This window comes from Tachysurus fulvidraco, chromosome 14, assembly GCF_022655615.1.
Source record: "Tachysurus fulvidraco isolate hzauxx_2018 chromosome 14, HZAU_PFXX_2.0, whole genome shotgun sequence".
Classification (NCBI taxonomy): Eukaryota; Metazoa; Chordata; class Actinopteri; order Siluriformes; family Bagridae; genus Tachysurus; species Tachysurus fulvidraco.
Window position 1 is genome coordinate 12,790,590 of NC_062531.1, and position 23,716 is coordinate 12,814,305.

The 23,716-nt window shown below is 41.5% G+C and overlaps 1 protein-coding gene across 5 annotated transcripts in view; it reads right to left on the bottom strand.

Annotated features, from left to right (window-relative positions):
- The window catches only part of ptch1 (patched 1), a 47,299-nt gene extending 25,135 nt beyond the window's left edge, over positions 1 to 22,164 (bottom strand). For 2 of the 5 annotated variants that reach the window (XR_003443866.2, XM_027167215.2), the window contains exons 1-12: positions 21,635 to 22,161; positions 20,507 to 20,699; positions 12,796 to 12,985; positions 12,624 to 12,693; positions 12,451 to 12,542; positions 11,029 to 11,227; positions 10,658 to 10,779; positions 9,985 to 10,132; positions 8,511 to 8,642; positions 8,260 to 8,415; positions 8,071 to 8,169; positions 2,680 to 2,805 (exon numbers count right to left, since the gene is read on the bottom strand). Coding sequence is in view for 3 of the 5 variants with exons in the window: in XM_027167215.2 (XP_027023016.2) it covers positions 2,680 to 2,805; positions 8,071 to 8,169; positions 8,260 to 8,415; positions 8,511 to 8,642; positions 9,985 to 10,132; positions 10,658 to 10,779; positions 11,029 to 11,227; positions 12,451 to 12,542; positions 12,624 to 12,693; positions 12,796 to 12,985; positions 20,507 to 20,699; positions 21,635 to 21,802 (1,695 nt within the window). In the remaining 2 variants the exon portion in view is untranslated. Of the gene's footprint in view, positions 1 to 2,679; positions 2,806 to 7,456; positions 7,884 to 8,070; positions 8,170 to 8,259; positions 8,416 to 8,510; positions 8,643 to 9,984; positions 10,133 to 10,657; positions 10,780 to 11,028; positions 11,228 to 12,450; positions 12,543 to 12,623; positions 12,694 to 12,795; positions 12,986 to 20,506; positions 20,700 to 20,849; positions 21,073 to 21,634 lie in introns of those variants that run through there. The other 3 variants (XR_003443867.2, XM_047799944.1, XM_047799945.1) reach the window with 3 other exon arrangements.
- Positions 22,165 to 23,716: the final 1,552 nt, after the last annotated feature.

Here is a 23,716-nt window from a genome sequence, read left to right on the forward strand (position 1 = left end):
TCACACATGACTGTCAAAGAAGTACACTCTAATAATGTTATTAGTAATGTAACGTAAACGTCAGATCAAGTTAGGCCCCTTTCACACCTGCCATTAACATAGCTGCGGCAAATGGGTATTAAAGATGCGTTGTGAACCAGTCATTTGTTGGAAGTGGTCTGAAATGCATAGCTGGGGCAGTTAAGCAGCTAAAGCTATAGGTTATTGATCAGAGTTCAATTAAAACATTTGAATCAGCTTCAGTCCAAACCAGCTTAAGTGCACACGGTCATTAAAGCTCAAGTTGGACCAAATACTACAAAACTCTAAGGTTCTTTCTAAGGCTCAACTTTTCACGCGAGTCATTGCTGACAGTTTAATTTGTAATAAAAAGAAAAAAGAAAAATAGAAAAGAATGCCAAACAGAAACATTTTCACTAGTTTCACTCAGACTTTTAGGCCTTACTGTGTATCCTAATCTTCATCATACATTAATCTACATGAATACAATACATGAATTCAGACTGGAAACATCGGGAAGAAAATACCTGGCTTTATCTTCCGCTCATCTGCACAGCGGGAAACAGATAAGCAGAAAAATGCCATGCGAGAAAGACAGAACGCTATCACATTATGCTTTGGAAGCACAAGCGAAACGTAATACAGGAAGGATGCAGAATCAATTGTTTTGACTCTGAGTTCGTCAGAGCAATGAGAACACACACGCTGGCATGTGCGGACCTCTGAAAAACAGAGCATTCTTAGATATGTATTTGTTTCTTGGTTTCTCTCCAGCATGTAGGTGAAGCGAAGGGTAGAAAAAGAGAGATCTGTTTCGCCTGAGAGCTCTGTGTGTGTGTGTGTGTGTGTGTGTGTTTTGCATGCTGCTGAATAGTTGCCAGCAGGCCTGCACTGCAGGCGTAAACAGGTGGTGTTTGAAAGACGGTGTGCGATCCATCCATCCACAGATGCTAATATCAGATACAGAGTGCATGTGTGATTTAACCACAGCCTCTCGCTCTTTGTACACTACAATATAATAAATGCAACTGCACTGTGACAACATTCATTACAGAGAAGTATCACACTGTGCGCCCCAGTCAAGCAGGAAGGTGCTCGCTAATGCTGCAGCTGGGAATGTGTATCTAAACATAATGAATAGATAATTACAAATGTACATTAGGAAACGTATTGAAGACAGAGTGATATTTCCTTTCGCAAATCACTTCATGCAGGTAAAAACTGGATTGTGTGAATACAAATCGCAGAAGCGAAAGCTTTTGAATTTCAAACGCTGTCAAAACTACATACATAGACATTTTATTTACCCTAGAATTGGAAAAATATTGCGAACAAGAAAGTGTTCATATAAACTCTTTTAGTGTCTACGAGTCTGTTTATTATCCAAAGCCTATATTATTCCAAATTATATTCTTGTCCAAGGTTAGCTAAGGTAAACATTAATAGTTCATTTCATAGTAATCAACCCAAAACATTCTCTAGTTATCTAGACAGAAAGCAAGTAACTTGGAACTATCAATAACAAGAAATAACAACAGCAACAACAACAACAACAACAACAATAATAATAATAATAATAAAAAGAAGAAGAAGAAGAAGAAAAAAATCTCTCATCATGTGACAATAAATCAACAGGGCTGCCATCAGCACCAACTGTAAACCAACACAGTAAAAAAAAAAAGCTTACTGTACACTAAAGAGTTAAATCCTCATTACTAATCACAGTTAGCTGGTTAGACAGTTGCTTACAAAAGATGGCTGTGGTTATTCCCCTTACGTTTTAGACTGAACACACAGAGGTTGAAAATTATGTCGTTCTGACGTAAAACGAATACAGCATTAATTAACAGCCAGGTAAAATCACCTTTATGAATGATTTGACAGATCTGACTGGCTCATCTGCGATTTTATCGGGGGAAAAGAAACCCCTTATGTTGTATTTTTGCGTGCTGACTCATGGCATCGTATTCTGATACTAAAACGCAGAGCTTCATCTATTACGTTGGTGACAAAGAAAAGATGTATAATGTAGGGTTTTCTCCTCTACTGGCCTGCAGAATATAAAGGTTAACTCAAGCAGTTGTAGCAGAAAGCAGAACTCAGAGCACATTTCCATATCAGTCTGATACACGCTGACCGTGTAATGTCACGCACCGATTTGGGCTGCGTATTTTCCAGCTGTTATGCAGTGTGGTCTGCCTCACCTATTCCTGTTCAGTTAAAGGCTGCTCAGCTCAGATCCTGCCCCATTTCCACAACACAAATCAACTCCAGCTGTTTAAAATCACATGTACACACAATAACCCCGCCAGACCCGAGTCTCTAACAACCTCCCACACAGAGACCACAGAGCACCAGTCACCAAACCCCTCCCCCCCACCGGATTGAGTTACGTGTACTCGGGCTATAACGTGGATGCACAGGGGCCGTACCACTAATCAAGCCCAGTGGGGGGTTACGGGCCGTGCCAGCCATAGACCTGTCACACGCTCCATTTGATAATGAAATCAATAAAAGTCACCAGGAGAAAGCTGGTACCAATGAAGTAGGAGTGAAAGACCTCACATAGGCAGGGGAGCACACACAGCAATCACTAACAGGTCTAACAGTGTTTCGAAACCTTTTATAGAACGCAGGATTCCCATACATGCAAAAATCATGTTCGCTAGTTTGACATACCTGTAGAGAGAATGCCCGTAGTGCTGGGATAGGGATGAGGGCGGCCATGAAGAAAGCGGTGATGTTACTGATGGAGGTCAAAGCCACGCTGGCCCCGGTTCTCTTCAAGCACTCACCTGTACGGTCCTGTATTGTACAGAAACACGCAGAGTTAAACTCCAGTTCATACACAAGAACACGCAGTACAACTTATAGATTCATTTTAATCTTCAGAAATACAGCATACATCCAAAAACATTATGGACACATGACCATCACCTCCAGTTGTACTTTCTGAACTTCATATTCCACATTTGTGCCTCAATGCTGCTATAATAACCTCTAGTCATCTGGGAAGGCTTTCCACAAGAATCTGGGGTGGGGATCTGACTAGTTTAGCCATAAGAGCTTTAGTGAGGTCAGGTGATGTCACTGATGAAGATATAACCTCACCAATTATTGCAATCAAACATGTCATATAAAAGCAATAAGATGATGATGATGATGATGATGATGATGATTATGGTGATGATGATACATTATGAGTAGTGATGGCTTCCAAAAAGCCAAGTCCTCTGGCCTAATGTTGTGGTACGATCAGTCTGAAATCCACTGGACCATCTCTGTGGCTGCCAGCTTAATATTTCATTTGCTTCTTACTGCACAATAAATAGCTATTTAATACCAATACTGTGTTACAAATAATAAATCAATACAACATATTGTAGTGTTGGTCAGAATACATACCCAATGAAAAGGAATATATTATCTGGGCAAAGATGGTTCATAAATCTAAGCCCAAAAATGTAACATTCTTACATTAATTGATAATTCATCAGTGCATTATTGGCATGAATGTTACAAATGTCAAATTATTGCCAAAGCATTTTTCTAGCAGGCTTATTGGCCTAAGCCGAGAGCTTGATCTTCTGTGATAGCTGGCTCCTGTTTGTACATGTTTATTTCAGCAGTAGTTCACTGCTATTTGCGGGTAAAGATGCCTGTTGCTTTTCATTTGGATAAATAAAGGCTGGTTTATATATCAGCTTTATACTGGAAGCGTAGCATGCACAGTTCGCATCATACAGCATACAGAATTTTACCTAACAAGCAAAAATAGACATGAAAGGAACATTATAGGAATTCGAAAGTTATTATGCTTGTATTTCACGTATAAAGGATATTAAAAGTAGGGTCTCCGTTGTTTGAGACATGCATCAAAAAACCGAGTTGGGCCAACAAACAAAACAAAAACAATACTAAAGTGTAGCCAATGAAAAAGGCGGGTCTTGTCAATATGCGCCGAAGAGAGTGTTCAGTGCGCATGTGTAACATTAGCAGAAAGTGGTTTTAACATTGACATGGAGGATAAAACAAAGAAAGAAAGCAAAGAAAGGCTTACAATGAGGGAAGAAGTAGGACCTTTTAATATAGGATCAGCTTTCCAGCGCTGGAGAGAACTGAAGGAGTGGGAAGTTGGCCATATATTCACAGATTCGAGTTTCCCCGAGTCAATAACGCTGTTACTACACAAATAACACCTCTTTTCTATCGTAGTAATGTAGAGAAGCAGCTACAACCGCGTTTTGCTAATAACAGTGTTTAGCTCAGGAGTTATTGACTCGGGAAACTCCAATCTGTGAATATGCAGCCAACTTTACTTAAGAAGCAGAGGCGCTTTTTTCCTTCTCGATAGGTGAGTAACGGTTTTGCTTTGTTTCACAGAACTAATATATGCCGTCCTTTGCATGATTATGCTTGTGTGTCATTTTTGCTTGTTTGTTTATCTGCAATCGTATTGTTCTTCCCTTCAGCTGTGATAAAGACACATTTCTTTCCATTATTTGCCTGGGTTACATATGTATGTGTGGGCGGAGCTATCGATACAGGGGTGGGACCCATTTGAGTTAGGGGCGTGTTTGTTTTGGTGATTTTATATGTCAACATTGGCTTTCAAACAACGGAGACCCTGCCTTTAACTCAAATATCAGAAATGTATCTTTCATTAACTGCAATTAGAAAACGTTTTGTTATACGAGGCAATTGTACTTTCCAAGTAAAGTAGACGAACAGGTCGACAAGCTTCTGGGAGCTTTCGGTTTAATCACCTATGAGCTGCCCTGAAAGCTGTCTCAGATTTTTTGTGTACACTCCAATGCAAAGACCCCAACTCTCCTACACTGTGAATATTTCAGGTATTGCCATCTTTCACATCTTTCCTGTTACGCTCATTTCTCACACGTGCATCTGGACCAGGATCCCATTGGATGGTTTTACTCTCATGCAGATGGTCAGAAATGAAAATCAGGGAGTGAAGAGAAACATCACACAGCCAGTGTAAATGCTGTTTAGCAACAGCATTGCCTCATTTTAGTCATTTATTCCAGAAAGAAGAACACTAGGCTTGAGCATTTTGCTATCCATCAGTCACGCTTTCACAGGTTCAAGTGTAGTTCATTTGAACTCGACTTGGACGGCCTTTTTTTCCATGTTCGCTCTGACCTACTGGCTTGTTATAATGTAAGCAGAAGCTGAAAACAGTCCCACACACAAAGATATAGTGAAAAGAAGCCACAGCTTTACATTATTCTGTAGCAACAAACACATTTTGGTAATCTGCTTAGATAGCAGCCCTGAATGTCCAGGCTTCAGGTGAATGCTGAATGGCAGAGAAGAAATATATCATCCCTCAGAAGGTCAGAAAGACACTGGTCCTTAAATGATCCTTTTTGTCCTTAAATGCACACCTGTGTCTCTGCATTTTAGGTTAAGTTGTCTCGCCTACTCATCAGTATGATTACATTAACTACATCCAATTTTAGCAATAGTAAATCGGAAATAATATTCCTCCTGAAATAATTAGAACAAGCCTTTTACAAACTGTTCGCCAGCTCTAATGCTCCCACTTAGGAGAAATTTGCTCATATGTGTGCAAGTGTTTAATCTGATCAGCTACATAATAAGCATGAAGCATCTGGAAAGGTTTGCCAAAAAAGGGAGGGAAGGTTCGAGAGCTCCTCTCGTCAGGCACAAAACATGCCGGCACATAACTTAGCAATCCTACATAAGCTTATCTGGCACGTTTTCTTCCTCATGTTGTCTCAGGGAGTTTTCTCCTTTCTCCTTTTCCTTTGCTCGTTAAGGCTCTAAATCTACATCCGGATTACTCTAAAGCCTCTTGGTGACAGTGTCCAATGTTAAAATACTATACAACTCAATGGAAAAGGGATTGAATAGGAGTGAAACTCTGAGTTATGGCATCTGGTCCTTTGTACCTGAGTACTTTGTACTCGTTTTTTTTTTTAATCAGTGAAACGCTTGACTTTCCTTTCCTTTTACATTTTCTGTTGGTATATGCAGGCAGACACCTATGTGACCGAGTGCACAAAGTTCCCTGGTCTCTGGTTTACTTTCTTGCTTTTCTCTTGCCTCAGGTTAATTGGTTTATCAACTCTCTATTTCAGAATAAAAGATTCCTTTGCATACACGCCAGCATTCTTTGCCAGGCTAAACGGATGGAATAGTCTTCAATGTGTGGTTCAAACACCCAAGTACACAGCTAATCCGTTGCTGATGTCTAAGTTAGATTAAGTTTACTATAGCAGCAGTATTTCTATCTAATCTGTGTTCTGAAAAATAATGCTTTATAGGATGAAATCCATTATTGTCCCAACAGTAACTCTAAAGCAAATGTCCAATTTCCAAACCTCTTTTAGACAAATTCTCTGTGAAAGGTGTGTTATTTATGTTGTGCGCTGCAGAGGGATACTTTATCTTTCCTTATTTAAGCTCTTTAGCTGCTAGTTCCATGCGAAAGAGCCTGCAATCATTGAACCTGCCATGACAACTTAATGAGCTGAAGTCCTGATGAAAAGCCTTTCCGTTCTAATCCACTATTATGTGGCTTTTTTCAGCAGGACTGAAAAAAAAAGAAAAAAAAAGAGAGAGAGAGATTTATTTCCCTCCCACTCCTTGTCCCTCGCTTGCACAGAAACATTTCCATCAAACACAGGAGATAGTCATTTAAACAGTCAGCTTGGGACCACCGAAATGTAGTTGGCTCATTGTCTTGTTAGGATAAGCTCTTGTTTTTCGTCTAGAAGCCATTCAGATGGTTGACCAGGATAAGATAGTGTTCCAAACTCCACCTCCACACACACACACACACACACACAGCAAAAGTAAAGAACAGAGTGGGAAAAGGGAAAGATGTGAGACAGAAAATGAGTCTATGTACGTGTGTGTGTGTGTGTGTGTGTGTGTGTGTGTGTGTGTGTGTGTGTGTGTGTGTGTAGGGGGGAAGTGATTGTGTGCAGGCTCTGAGTGAAGCCCTGAGAATGTTCTGGACCACACAGTGTGTGCTTAAAGTCAGGATGACTCTGTGCTCTTCTCCCACAGCGTATTGTTTACTTTTACCAAAAAGAGCTGTGGTGCACTGCGCAATTGCACACAAACACAAGCAAACACTTGCCCCGACTCCCCTCTCACCACCAACGACCTGAACAGTCACACACATACTTCTTCGCCTGCAAACACATTTATGTTGCGAAACATGTTACTTTATAAGTGCAGTTTATAAGGTTCAAACCCAGTGTTTGTAGAGCTGTAATTATCATATACCCTAACCTCTGCTTAAAGCTCACTAGTTTATTCATCTCACATTTTTGTTTACATTTTTCTGGAAGTCAGCTCCACCCCTGCTAGTACACATCTGCTGAATCAAACCCCTATTCCTTAAAAGGTAAATCAAAAGAAATACAAAGTTTAAGCAGCAAAAGTAAATAAAAACTACAAAATACACCTTTAAATACCAAGTAATGCCTTATTTTCATCATAACATCATATGCAAGTTACTTATAAAAAATTCATATATGTTTATGAAATGATTACGTTTACAACTGCAATGCAATGGGTGCACACGTGAAAAATAAAATTATGCCCAGTCTCACAAAGATGCAGAAATAAGCACAAACAGATAAGTATCTGCCCTCACATTCTGCTGCAAGTGTGTGTGTTCGTCATCACCATCCCTAAAAGCCCTTTGTGCAGCCACACACATCCTGTACTGGCCCCCGGGAGTCCCTGTGTGATGCCGGTGCACATCAAAGCCGAACGAGGGCTAAGGTTTGAACTTACATCACAGGCTGGGACAGGTATGCACATTCCGTTACGTGGGGGATAGCATGAGGGCAAAAAGTCGTAGCAACTCTGATACAGCCTGGCCCCTAGAAAACAAATGAGCCCTTTCCTTCGAGATCTTAGCACATGATCTTGTCTTGACACAATCTCAAGCAGTAATCTTATGTACAGTGACCGGTTAGCAAAAGAGAGATGTTTGTGTTGTTTATGATTCAGTCATGATGGTCTGGGAGAAAGTGGGACAGAAAGACAGACAGAGTGAGCCGTATTCACCTCGAATGGGATTCTCCGATTTTGGCCGGTTTCACTGAAGGCATGAGCAAGAAGAAAGACATCATCCACTCCCACGCCAAGAGCAAGGAATGGCAGCACCTATGCACACACAGGAAATGCTAGAAAACCCCAGCCTTTCTGCAAGAGAATACAAGTTTTTTTCATTTTCAAGTAAACTTAATGAGATACCTGAGTGGTAGCAGCGTTGAAAGAGATGCCAATGAGAGAGCAGAGGCCAAGGCCGGCGGCGACGGACAGTGTGACCAGCAGCACTCCAGCCAGCCCCACTGCTCCCTGGGATTTGGCACAGTCCCAGCGCAGCATGGTCAGACACGCATAGGCAAGCTGCATAGGGGTGACAAAAAAAAGCTATTAATATTGATTACCATTCAATAATGTATAGCTTAGGGTGGCTAGTGTGAAACAAAATGCATGGATACCATTAGCAGGTAACCACTGGCTATTCGGATTCCGCTGACACTGGAGAAGGATTTAAGGATGTCCTCTAGAGTTGTAGTGGTAAACGTCAGTACTTTCTGAGACGAGTTGATTGACACACTCTGCTGGACCACCTTAAGATGATTACAGAAACATAGATAAGTAGAAAATTCATTAAGTTAACTTCACAGTAACCACAACAATACAATGACTGAGAATCTGCACACTGAAATACAAAGACCAGTTATCTAATATAGAACTAGGCTTTACGTTACTCGATTCAGGTCAGTTTTGAATTTTCCATTTTTTCAACTGTTAACAATTAGATGAAAGAAAATTTCAGTTGATTTACCCCTCTCATTACCTTGCTTTTATCCAGGGAAAAATACATTTACACAAGCGTGCACAAACACACACAGCACACAAGGGGAAACCTATACCAATCAGAGGTCAGGGCCTAAACAACACAGCCCAGATGATGTAACCTACAAACCACCAATGGGATGGCAGCTGGGAAAGAGATTGAGCGTTGTGTGGTTTAATGTGTTCCAGACGGGGCCACATCATGCGTACACCGGATTTAAATGTGACCTTTTCTGGCCTTACATATGCACCTCCCCAAGTTCACATATAACACAGGCATTTCAAATATGGAGGAGAAAGAAAGACAAAGCTTGATTTTGATCACCCAAACAGCTGGGACAGAACCTTGATGGGGGTTATGTGCGATAGATGTGCAGTCTCTGTGTAGTTTACTTATGAATTGGATTCCTTTAAACACATACGGAGAGAGAGAGAGAGAGAGAGAGAGAGAGAGAGAAATAGTGGGGATAGGGGGTGGGTCAAGAGCGTGAAAGAGGCTTTGATGTAAACCAATAAAATTCCATTTCCATATTAGTTCCAGGTGGGTTCATGCTTCGTAAAGGGTTTCAAAAGCATTCCAAATAGCAAGTCCTATGTCAGAATAACTCACTTATCGTATGTAAAATGTGGGGTAAGCAGTGAAAAGTATGTGATCACGTAAAGGGAAGAACCATAGACCCTTCTGACTATTCAGCACTGTTAATGAATGCAGCAAATGTCTGCTTACTTGCCTATATTATTATTACAATTATTAATTACAATTACTTATCTATCTATCTATCTATCTATCTATCTATCTATCTATCTATTTATTTATTTCACTGTTATTACAGAGGAAGTAATGCAATCTGTGTGCATGCGAGGGATACGAGCAGCTGACTTGTGTAAAAGAGTGTAAAAATTTCCATGTATGCCATTGAAAATAAAGCTACAGGTAAACATTAATCTGAACACTAGGCTATGAATTAGCAACAAGTGTTACTACAAGAGTAAAAGCAACAAGGTAAGAAATCTCTCTCTCTCTCTCTCTCTCTCTCTCTCTCTCTCTCTCTCTCTCTCTCTCTCTCGATCACACTCTTGATTCAGAGCTGAATGCTAAAAGCCACCTTTTACCTCAGAGTACTTCCTTTGCCAAGCTTCCAGGATGGCAGCCGCTTTCTCCTCGTTCCAGTTCAAGTGCGTGACTCCATCATAGCTCTTAAAGTGCTCATACATCTGTTTAGGGGTCATAAGCTGGAACATGGTCTGAAGCGCCTGGGCACTGTTGGAGACAGGTAATTAAAAAAAGTCAGATATGCCACAGTGACCAGCTTCTCCGCCTCAAAAAACTTTACTCAACAGACGTGTATCTGCAACGTTGCTCGTGTTCAGATACACATTGAACCATTTCTGTCTTTTCATGGGACACAGATGTTAGCTACGTTGTTAGAAATGTCACTGTTTACTGTCCTGTGTGTTTCTGGTTACGGCATCGCAACTCCGTTCAATTCATTCAAAAGAGGATGAACAGGATTTACGGATGTAAATCATCAGAAATAGTGAGCCATATTTAGCAATAATATTCATCAGAATCAGTGAACTATACCTTAAAGATCACTACTGACAATAGCGAACGTAAACCTGACTTAAATCTGACACTTATATAGCACTGGGTCTAGCTGTGTGGTCCGAGTTCTCTCAAACTTCATGCCGAGACATGCTGTACTGCCACTTTAGCTCTTCTTCAGACCTTCAGGTTCTGTGTTGCTGATGCACTATTGCTATATTCTGCTCTGCTCGGACTTACCTGAGAAGCCTGCCGCTATTGTTTTTTGTGGTTCCTCCAATGATGAGTTCCTCCTGCCAGTGCATATACTTCTTAGAGACCCCATGACAGCCACCGGTTAAAACTTGGCCAATATCCAGTGGCTAGGGAAACAAAAATGGCAGCAAAATATGATTATAATCGTGGATATTCTACACATTTCGTTACACTTCATATTGTGACACCTGTTAGCTTTTATTTTGTTCTTCATTGATTCATTTACTGCTATCAAGGATCCCTATTTGCTGCTGTAATGCACAGACGATTCAGTGTCTAAAACACGAAAAGCAATAAATCTACTAAATAAATGATACACAGAATTGTCCTAATAGTGTTTCATATGTCAGGATTACCTGTGTAGAGTTCTTATTGGGAGCTGATAATGGGCAGTCTGGGTCAGCAGGGTTGATGCAGGGACGGTCCATGTAGCCACGACCAACCTCAGCCTTGGCCAGTATTTCTTCCCAACTGCCCACAACTTTGGTTATGGTCTGCATATCGGCAATCAATGCCATTGGGTCAAAGTTCATCCACTGCAGAGGGGGTCTACCACTGTGGCAGGACAGAAGAATCAGCTTTAAACCAAAACTTTATCTTCATTTCAACCGAGCATGTCTGATTTGGCATGCTAACAGCCTAGAGTGCATCTGATTTATGAGATGATCTAAGCTCTCTGTGGAGAGGATGGACTGCATCTCATATAACTGTCTTTGAAGCTGCAAAGCAGCACCATGGGCGGTATTTGAAAAGATAACTGACGACTTCGGTTAAGCCGAATCCACTGACAGAATGGTTTGAGGATAGTTTCTAACTTTGGGGATAGAGGCAGCATTAAAGGCATACACTGGGATTCAGAATGCCACCGTAATGACAGCTCTGCTAAACTGAATCGGTCTAATCATTGTGACTTTATCCTCAACTAATTACTTTATTCTCCTGGTCCAGCCCAAGGCCTACAACCTCCCCACAACTAAGAACTTTTTAAATCATATTTAAAAACCACTAATATTTCTGTTCCGCTCTCGGTTCCAGTCTCAGTCTGGCCCGTACTTTCTGGGCCTCTCTCCCTCGTTCTCCTCAGTAAATCTGTCCACATGCTATCCTTACATGCCCTCCCTTGTTCCCTAAGTCCTCACTCCCTCTCTCCTTTGTGCTGTCGTTTTCTTCCACTCCTAGCGATCCGCTGTCCGCCTCTCCAGACCTCCCGTTGGTTCAGCACTGAACTAGCCGTCCATCTTTGCTGCATCTCTCACTTTTTCTCTTTTCACAGCGGACTCATCTGGCTAACCCTCATTGCCTTAGACCACATTGTATGTGCCTAACCAGGCTTGAGTCATTATTCAGACTCCCCCAACCAGAACACAGTCAAATTCTTATTTACCATCTACATGGAGGGAGGAAAGAGAGGCTGAGAGAGGGAGAGGGAGAAAGAAATTTGTGTTCTGCTTTTGCTAGACTGGAGGGAATCCTTCTGAGTATAACTACTTCACAAAGCTATTAAAAGCGAAAGGGTAACAATTGTGTGGGATCCCAGCTTGCCCAGGCCAGAGAGCAGTTACAATGAGTGCCTTTAGAGTGGAGCAGTGCAGTCCTCTCATGCACAAATACAACAAAGCAGCCTTGCCAAATTACTGTTTACCGTCCTACTGCCATTGACCCTTGCTCATAAGCCCATTTCTCATGCCAATCACTAAGGTTCTAGCATTTTATACCACAAGGACCACAAACTATCCCAAAAATCCAACTGAAAAACATTATCAGTGACCGTCACTTACGGGAGATAGGCAATGCCTGAGTGTAGCTTAGCACCTTCCCAGAAGCAGTCCAGAGGAGTGATGACCAAACAAGGATGCAGGTTCTCAATCATCTAAAAGCATAGATGTCATTATGTCACATCCCGTGTAACAGTGATGTATTTACATACTATGCTCAGTTGGTAGTATCTCACCTGGTAGATGAAATGCTCTTCTGTGAGGAATTCTCCTGATTTGTAGCATAAATGTTCTAATTTCCATTTCCTACAAGGTATAAAAAAATCACAGAAATGTTCAAGAGAAGTTCCAGTTTTACATAAACATACAATATAAAAATGGTATTAAAGCGATCTGGGAGAAAAGCACCTGTTGTACATGTAAACATGCACTCTGCTAGCTTTAACGGCAGAGTCCAGGTGCTGCTTAAGTGCCTCCACTGTCAGGATGTTAGCACTGTGCTGCCGTGGAGTCTGGATCATTAGCTGAGGGTTAAACATGGCCTCCTCACCGATCTTCTGCCGTGTGTATTTCAGCTCCTGATTTACCCTGCCACCCACTATAAGGAAGGGAAAGAAGGAGGAAGGAAAAATGTATGAGACATTGTGACTGGAGCTAACTACACTGTGGAGACTATTATTGAAAATAATAATATCTGAAACATCCAGCATGAACTTTATTACTGAAGTTGACATTGTATAGAGGTTATGCATAACAATGAGAATTCCACTGTGCCATTATTACAAATATAAAAAATAATAATTCTGTATTAAAAGTATAGAGGGTCAAAATAAGAAAATAGCATCACTATAGCAAATAACTATATTATTTAGCAAATAACATCATTTTGAATAAAACTCTCAAAACACATGTTTAGCCAGATATTAGACATGTATGATTCATAAGTGCAATCAAGGCCACATAAAGTAAGTACAGTGTGTGTGTGTGTGTGTGTGTGTATGTGTGTGTGTGTGTGTGTGTGTGTGTGTGTGTGTGTGTGTGTGTGTGTGTGTGTGTGTGTGTGTGTGTTCTTAAGAGCTCAGGCTATAAAGTCCTCAAGTGGCTAAAACTGCTACAAAAGTAGTCTTTCAAAGAGACCTGCTGACTGGTGGCCAAGTCTGCTTCTCAAAGCTGACGATTCTTCATGTTCCATTTACCTTCCCACAGAGAAAAATCAGACTTCTCTGTTTTCAGGATCAAGAATCTGTCAAACGGCTGTCCCACTTACACAAACTATCACACAATGTGGCTCACTCATGCAAGTAATTGGGTAAATTTACCACAACCAAATACACACCAGGTTTTATATTTTTAATCCACCTTAGTGCTGATGGCGGAAAGTAGGAAACATGGATACCTTTAGCTATTACGAACGCTAAATAGCTGTAATTGTGCTGAGAAAAGACTGGTTAAGTAAATTTGTCCTCAAAGGTTTGTATCAAGGGTTCGTTTTTTACTCGTCGCTTCATGTACAGTCCTTCCAGGTGGCTTTGGACTGTACGTTCATTTTTTTTTTTCGTATTTTAAAAGCAATTATTGTTGCAAGTTGTGCATTAAAAAAAAAAACAACATAAAAAAAAGGTTTTTAAAGAAATGACTAATCCCGCAATAGTGATCAGTTTGAACAGTAGGCCTAAGCTGCGTTTTTTTTGCAACCATTGTAACTGAATTAAAGATAAGAAACCAATGCTTTTCTCTGAGGCTAGACCACCAAGTCAGTTTGGAAAGACTAGCAGGGAAAGGAAAAATGTCTACCCACATTAGGACAACACTGTGGAGTCTTTCTTCCTCAGCCCAAAACGCACTCACATCTGATCTTGTTTTAGGGCATGTTTATAATATCCATGATTAATCGCAGCCTTGACCACAGCCAAGCTGAGCTTCAACATGGTTATGGAAGCCAGGTTGATTACGGCCTAATATGGCTTAGCATGTTCTTTATTTGGTCCTCTGGAACACCAGCAGTTTTTGTTGAGAAGAAATTTTTCGAGGAGTCATCAGAAAGCTGTGACTGTGTGGCAAAGATCTCCTCACTATGAGGAGAATGTGAGCTGGGTAGCCTGCTGATGATTGGATGCTCACCAGACGCAAGCAAAGATTCACCAAGGAAAGAATAACGCACACAGACGGATTTACAGAGATGAAACTCAATATGTGTTATGTAACGTTAACAGATTTACAAGCGTTGGATTATGGGAATGTCATAATACATCAGGATCCCATAAAACATATATCCGGAGCACCTGAGCTTGTTTAGGATGGTTATAGTTTTGGTTTGGGGCTCATTTACATTTTACAGCCTCACTTGAATAACCATTGTATATTAGAATGGCTTTGATAGCAGTATTGCAAAGGAAACACTTTTTTAATTAGCATAGTGTATATCATATACGGTGTAAACAAAGCAGACGTTCAGAAGAATGCGTATCTTATAATGAACTTTTTATGTCTATATTATAACAGGGTTATAATTTCCCATTATGGCACTTTAGCTGTGTCACTGTGTGATATTTCTCCCCAAGTATTGAGCGAGAGATGTGAGTGAACTGGGTGTGCATGTCAGTGTGTTTGAGCCTGAACTGGGCTCATTCATTTTGTTGCATAACATTAACCCCTGACCCTCCCTTTTCACTGCTGGGCGAGTGTGGATTGGAAGGGGCCCGCCATCGCCCCCCGGTTTTCAAGCTTTGCCCTTCGATTTTCACCATTCAGCCATGAGCTGGCTTTTTATTGGGCTGCCTTAGACGCTAGCATGGGGCTCCGCGCTTCAAGAAGGCACCCCTCTGATACACACACACACCACATCACAGCTCCATTGCTCTCTACCTGATCCTGCCAACTATACACCATCCCAGCTCTAGCCAATCCTGGGGCCGCTCGCTGGGGGCTGGCGATGCAGGGAGGGGAGCTGCGTGTGGTGACACATGAAGGCACTTTTTATGAGTGTGTTTCGGGCGGGATTAGCTGGATTAGAACCCAACTTGGGGAGACCCCCCTGCAGTCATGCGGAAGTCCTTGAGCAGTTTTTGAGATCCAGAGCCATGCTCACTATTTCTGTTGGGCACTGCCAAGCTACCTGCTAATGGATTGCCTTTATAGTTTTTCTTGTCTCTTCGATTACACCAGGGAGACTGAGCCAGTCCTGATCTAAACATCCAGAACTATCTCTCAGCATAGTTTATGTGCACTTGCTGAGCCAGCTCTGACTAATATGATGCAAGGTTTATCAAAAAAGTCCTGAGCTCAGTTTACTGTCCGTGTTCCATTCTACATTACCACATGGGTTTCCTTCGTTTCTTTCCTCTTACCCTGTTTTTGCCACTTTAAATTGGCCCTTGGTGTAAAGGAATGTGCGTGTGTCTGTGCACAGTGCCCTGCAAGATAGTGGCATCGAGTCTTTCCAATTCACACCCAGTGCTCTAAGGATAGCCACCTTGACCCTGACTAGGATAAAGTGTTTATTAAATATGAAAGAAAATATTGCAGCTTCAATAAGAAAAAAAAATAAACATCCAAATTACTTCCAACAAATGTTCTGATACTATGAAGCACCTAGTAACGTTATGCTTGATTCCATCGAAGCTGACAGCAAGCTAACTTGGCATCCTTAATCGTGTACCCACTGGCCACACACCACCAACACTCCTCAGCCCTTTAGAGCTTTCTGGAGATAAGAAAAAAGAGGGATGTGATGTCATTGATGGTGGGAATGAAAAAATAAGAGAGTGAGAGGTGACAGAGAGAGAGAGTTCCTGACCCGCAGCTGTGGCTGAATGCCCCCAAGCAGTCTGCCGACCCCTGACACAAATTTTACACCGCAGCTGCCATTTACTCCACGCTGCATTACCATATGTATGGCCTGCTCTTCCCTAATTATGCTAATCACATGTCCAGAGCTGCGCCTTGAAAAAATGGGTGTATTTAGCAGTCCGCTGCGTACAAATGCAGCTTACTGCAATCCAGAGATGTACATTCAGAGTGCCTTGAAAGGCCAGATTTTTCCACGTTGCTGGCTTCATTCAGGTCGCTTACCCTGGAGAAAAAAAACTATTCAAATCAACTAGATTGCAATGCAACAAAAAAGTAGGGAGAGAATATGTGTGTGTGTGTGTGTGTGTGTGTGTGTGTGTGTGTGTGTGTGTGTGTAAAACTCATAGTACTCAGGATTCTGAGTGTGCACCAACCCAAACACTGAGCGAGTTCCAGCAAAATAAGATGTCATCCACAGGCATCCACGTGTCTTGGAACTAAGTTTGATTCTCTATAGTAAGCAGCTATCTGTAACGTTGGTTGCAAAATAATGTACTATTGTACTATCATACTTTATATGAACACAAACATTATAGTGTTTTTTCTGCAAGTAGTCAAAATGTCACTATATGCCCATATACACTCATGTTAGTTCAGATCTGCTAAAGCAAGTCCCAATTCTTGTAAATGAGTGAAATAAAAGAAAAAAAGAAAAAATAAACTCTACTCAAATCCATTGTTTTAGGCTCCCTTCAGATTTAATTCGATAAACAAGCGACATCTTTTTTACGAAGTCTTACAACACATCAACATATCTTTTAAGGTGTGTTACTCAATGCATTCTGTATCTCTTTCATGTCTCTCTACTCGTTTTCCACTTTGAAATTTTAAGCCTGTTAAGACTGAAGGAAAAAAAACTGGCCCTCTAGCCCAAACAAATATCTTTATAACTGCTTCCACTATCTTCTTTCTCCCTCTTTCTCTCACTCTCACTCTCAGAGCGGACGAGAGGGGGAGGGCCGGACCACCCGGCATCCGTGGCAAGACACAGTGTTTACATTGCTGTGCTTCACTCTGTAATACATCTGGCATCCCAGGGTTGGACTCCCAAGAGTGGAGGGGAGGGGAGGGACATGAGGCGAAGAGAGTAAAAAGGGGGGAGGGTGTTTAGTGTGGGGAAACGTTTCGGAAGGAAAGCAAGCAGAAGCCAGGGGGGCACATGGGGAAGTGAGTGAGAGAGAAAGAGAGAGAGAAACATTCTGGTGTCTCTGGTTTTTGAATAACATCAGGTGAAGGTATGCAGAACATAAACACAGGACTTGGAGGCCTTTCAGGATGCCAGTTGTGAATGGGAAGTACTCCATTTGTCCCTGTCTTCAACACACATCTGTCTTTTTCAGACTTTTTCAGATGGTTCATATACTATCTATGTTAAAAGTATAACACAACATACACAGACATAATTTACATTGGCTGTTTCATTCACAGAGAAGACAAGATATATTTACACATATGCATCCCAGACTATATACCCTTGAGTATGATTGTGACAAAGAGCCAATCCTAACCATACGTTTAATGGGGTGTATGCACTTTCTTCCACCTGTTAATGCTTGTTCTATTGGCTACGCTTTGGCCCATTTGCTTCCTATTCTAAGAATCACACAAGTAATGTCTGAAACAACAGATGCTTCAGAAATCTGCCAGTCATATTGATCACAATCACTGATATATTCATACTGCCCCCTACTGGGTGCATCTAATACATTTCTTGTGGCTCTTAAATTTAAACTCACTTCAACAATGAAAGGAATATAGCATAAAGTTGCTTGCCTCTTACTATTCTCTTCACCTACACCATGGGCTGGAAGCCCTCACTCCACACCAGGCTCATTCAGCCTGGTATCAGATGAGCTTTTAAATAGTGAAGGCTCCACTTGATGACCTCAGGTCCTAAGGGACACAGCCTTGTGGCCTCCAATTGCATGCCCCCCACCCCCCTTTTCTGAGAATGGTGCCGTCTAACTCAATATCATAATGGTTTCTCTGCGGGTTTGGTTGGTGGGATGACCTACAGAACAGAAACTGTTCATGAGACATGGTTTTAATTAAAGCTTAAAGTATTTTCTGCAAGGAAAAAGGAATGGCTTGTATTGTTGTAAAGCTGAAATCACTCACAATCGATCAAAATCTCTTCATGAGCTTTAGAAGGGTTTCAAGATCACTGCTTCTGCACATACCTCATATTAAACCAAAAAAGTACAACACAGTAATTACATTATGAAGAAAAGAAAACTGTAAGATGGCAAAGTGATTAAAAAGACACAAACTTACTACCATATTTCTGGATCTTTGTATCACTCTGATCAACACTCATGAACTTTGACTGTTGTGTGAAAACAGAGCTATATTTTTCTGGCTGCTTTTAGAGACATCTTTCATCGGTGGGTATAAATTTAACTGAGACATCATACTGAGATAGTAACGCAAACCTAACAATAAGTATATTACCGTTTCTCTACAGTAAGCTAACTCCATTTTTGTCAATGGGATACCTTTCAGTTACAGACACACCCTTAATCATGAGAAGTTGAAAATGCACTAAAACACAAAAACATACGTGCGGTTCCTTTCAGAGTCGGTTAAGAGTAAAAAAAAAAAAAAAAAACACAACCTACATCAGTCTTAACTGTACAATTTGTACAGAAACCAAACAAATTATATTCCTTGGACCTGCACGGTACTAAATGGCGAGTGATGAAAGCTGAGATGAGATCACGCCGATTCCCATTTGAGCTGAATTTAAGCAGAAGGTACAAGACAAAGTGCAATAATGGGGTCGTTTGGAGGTCGCTAGGAAAGACTGTTCCAAATGAAACATAAACATGCATCCTAATGGACACCGGGCCAATATCTTCCAGCTCAAAATCCCAGGGACAGGCAGAACTAATCTATCCCTCAGCTACAGAGCTTAATCCAAACAAACAGATTTCAATGTTCCTGCATCTGGCAGCTGTCATCTCTCCAAATTTGATCTATGAGAGGGGGGCAATCACTTAATAAGCCTGTCACAGAGCAACCGTACTTACTTAAAAATGATGTTTGTGTTGTGTTCGTGTTGGGATTGGTGAAAATGATGCATCTTAAACATTGTTCCTATTTCATTTTCATGAACTTATGCATCAGTTTGCAATTTTGCTGAAACCCCACATTCAAGAAAAAGCATGCATATCACACACACACACACACACACACACACACACACACACACACACACACACCCTTTGTTTTTATACATAGCATTACAGATATTTCTCTCTCTCTCTCTCTCTCTCTCTCTCTCTCTCTCTCACACACACACACACACACACACACACACACTACATATAGTTTAGTTTGGTTTATTGAACAGAATACATCACATTTTACTGAAGGTAAATTAAATCTACTTGGCTAAAAAGCACTTAAAGTTGCTGGTCATGACAAGGTAGTTTTTTTAATATACAAACAACAACAACAACAAACAACTCTACAGTCACAAGCAACTTGTTCCTGAAGTCTGAGAAGAGCTTTATATCGGTGGCTCCTTCAGCCTTATATTCTGATATGTGTAATTAGACTGAAAAGAATAACAATCGTGCCTGCTCATATACAGCGACTCTAAAACTCCTCCATTTTGCTGGAATGCAGATCAAAGCCCCGACTCGCTCCTCCCCCTCAGTGCAGGGGGCAAAAAACACACCACCCGCAACTTAACTGCCCCAAACCGCGACTTTATTTCCTCTAAAATGGTCTAAAATCATCTCAGATCTGTTAGTAAGGCGAAGTTCTTCTCTATGTGTCCCGTCTTCAGCCTACGTTCTCTCTCTCTCTCTCTCTCTCTCTCTCTCTCTCTCTCTCTCTCTCTCTCTCTCTCTTCATCCTTTAACCCTGAGACAAATCTTTTTGGAAAGTTGAAAGCCGTCCAAAAAAACAGGGACCACACACAGTCACTGGGATCACATTCAGCTGCTGGAGGCAGACACACGCGCGCGCGCGCGCACGCTCGCACCCCGTCACAAAATGGCGGCTTTGTCAAACATCTCTTTACTAAAAACACAAATTAGTTTTAGCGCGAGACGTTTTGATAGGGTCACGCGCACAGCGATAATGCAGCGTTAGACAAATGAATAAAACTGTTTTTTTTTTCAATATTGCATGCAGGTCATCAACACAAAATAAACAATTCCATGTGCATCCCACATACGGTATCTTATACATATGTTCAAGAAACCAGTTAGCACCATATAAAAGCCGAGATCTAAGAGGAAAGAAAGCTTTTTTTTCTTACCTTCCACCCAGAGGTTCTCCACGTTAGTCTCCAGATTAGCTGCCCTCAAACCAACAGCGAAAGCTCCGAATATTAAAAGGCCCACAACTAAAAACTTTCCACAGTTCTTTTGTATGTAACAGCCGAGTCTGAAAAAAAGTTTTTGAAACTTTGCTCTCAGCCACAGCGGTGCTTTTCTTCCAGTCGCCTTCCCCTGTCACAAAAAAAAAAGGAGAACGAAATCAACAACAAATATTAGTCTATTTCTCTCCAACGGGAATATAATTAGTTTGAACCATATGATTGCCTACTTATTTATCCAGTGCACTGTGATTTGTCAAGCATCTAACATGATCAAACCCACCTGTGACACTTTAAACCGTAACTAATTGTGTTTAGTGGTAAGTTTCTTATACAAAAGTTCACTACATGTGCACGTGATCCTGAGTTCATCAGTTCTAATCATTTGTCAGCATTGGATAAATGGTACTAACTTTCAATATGTTTTTATGCTACGCATTTAGTCTATCTCGAGTGGTAGATATTTGCTCACAAAGTGATAAACTCCTTTAGCGTTGCAGTGATTGTGCGCGTGACCAAAAGGTGTCAAGTGATTCGAGTTTCTGGGTGCACGTGGGTTCCGCTCGTGCAAAGGCGCTCAGGCTTAACCATAACAAGCCACATAAACTAACCTAGTAAACAGCGCAGCTCCAGTGCAGCACAATTTTATCACAATAGGTTAGATAATATGTAGGTTGGGATGTAGGCAGAGTCGCGCGATGCCGAGAAACGGCCATCACACGGGGAGTCACTGCGATGTACGTGAACGGAAGAGGGGCAGTCACATGGACCTCAAGTTGTACGGGAGGAAAAACTGCTCCCTGTGTCGATATTATCACCTTGTGCATTATGCATGCTAGAAAACAGCAGTTGTACCTAAATCACCGGAACATAAAACGCATCTAACGTACAAAGCCTCAATGTGACAGTTCTCTCACAGTGAACCTGAAACAAAAAGTCACTAAAACAAAACAAAACGCAGTACCGTTACGCGGCAACTTAACAATAAGGATGAGATATTTAACCGTGCGTCTTGTAGCGACTAATTCCAAATCGAATAGATTAAAAAAAAAAACAACGCAAAAGCACCTCCGATATCTGGTCAAGCGCGAACGCAGCATCGCAGTAACTCGGCCGCTGTAAGTACTCCAGGTCCGGCGGGGCTGCGCGAGCGCTCCGTCTGGTCCTCCGCGTCACCCTCGGCCGATCGGGATCCCCGTGTTCCTGATCGAAGGAGACGTTACCAGCCGAGGCCATGTTGTCCTGTCCTCGCTCTCGGCACTAGTCGATCGGCCCGCAAGCGTCGCTGAATATCCGAAGAAAACGGCGTTTCTCTGTCGGTGCTCGCAGAGCCACAAAGTGCTTCATGCTCCTGTTTGGCACGCAGAGTCAGAAGCGGCGCCTTCCATTGCAACATTTCGCGAATCCGGACGACTCCGATTATTCTCGCATTCACAGTTTTTCTCTTTAAACAAAAAAAGCAGAAAGAAATTCAGAAGCCAAAGCGCTTTCTGTAACGCGAGGTACGACGGCGCCGCGGCCGATGCATTCTGTGTTTTGTGCTTATGAGTTCCTGTGTGTGCGCGCGTGTGTGCGCGTGTGTGTGTGTGTTGAGGGCCGCGGGACACAGCGGTCTCTCTGAGATTCAATTGGGGGGGGGGGGGGGTTTGGAAGAGAGAACACTCTCCATTCGGAGACGGAGGAGGATGAGGAGGGGTACGGGGAAGAAAACGAAAAAAAAACTTCAGCCCGAAATCCCGCCTCCAGGTCTGTCAGGTGGCCGGAGTTTCTCTGCTCTGATTGGTTCCAGAAGGGCAAAAATTACTCAGCAAACACGACTATTATTAGCTGCTTAGCAACAGCTCACCAAAGTAGAGAGACCACCCAGGCGGCCCGAGTAGCGCGTGTGCGTCCCAAAGGTCTGAGGGGCGGGCTATACATAAGCCCCGCCCCCTCACTGCGATGGAGGCGCTCGAGCTAGCGGTTAGATTTACCTCAGTGTGCTAGTTATGAGGAGCGGAGTCGTTTTTATAGGAGCAAGAACTCGTACAGTTTGAAAACATAACAGACGTTTCGCTGTAATACTATATCTGATTAATCCAAGTGTATGATGTTTAATGATTTGGCACTTTAACTGGCATGGTTTTAGTTGTGGGTTAAAAATCTGGACTTATAGCGACATACAAGTCTAAAACAAACACAGAAAACACTCCTAGACACATTATGCTAGTGTGCTGTCCGATATTTGCAATTTTGCATTAAGTTTATTATGAAATTGAATTTTTTATTTTCACATATTTTTCTTCTTTTGAATTTCGGGTCACTGAACATTAAAAACAAAATCAAATCAATATGTTATGACCTTCATAGTCACCAGATTTCAAACCAGATGAACACCTGTAGAAGGTTTTGGGACACCACTGTCATTAACACACCAACAGATAAAGAATATCTCTTTTCATGCCTTCAATACAGCACCAGAGACCTGAAGAGTCTCTATAGGCCGAGACACACAGAAGCTGCTCATAGTGGGCCAAAACCTTGTGTTGTTTTGATTAAAAATATAAAGTTGTCATACACTATAAACTTATGTGGATACCTGACCATCAAACCAAAATGTGCTGATACCAAAGCCATGACCATTAACACAAAGTGATTGATTTGTCACCCTGAGAACAGTTGTGATGCTTGCTTCTGTTTTTTTATTTCATTCTAAGACCTTACTTTTCAAATTTTTTTCTAATCTGTTACAAAAGCTGGTAAAATGTATGTTAGATAATATGTGTACATCAAAACACTAGGCTTTTATCTCTTTTCAAGTGACCGTAATTAAATCGTATGTGTGCAGGAAAAGTGACTGGAGTCATGTGTTCACAATGAATGAGAAATTTGTTATTATAGTGTAATAATGTTGCTCTTGTTATTATTCATCCTAATAGCATCAAAATATTAGAAGCCTAGAGTTACTAAAATGCACAGAGTTCATCACTGGATGTAAAAGAATAATTATTTCTTATGTACAAGAAAATAATTATTAAATAAAACAGATCTTTAAATTCATATGGTAGGCTCATTTTCCATAAGATTGACCACAGCTCATGGTTTTGGCCATGGCAAGACTACTGCATAAATTCAGTGTTTTCAGACTGCTACCTGCCACTCTTGCAGACA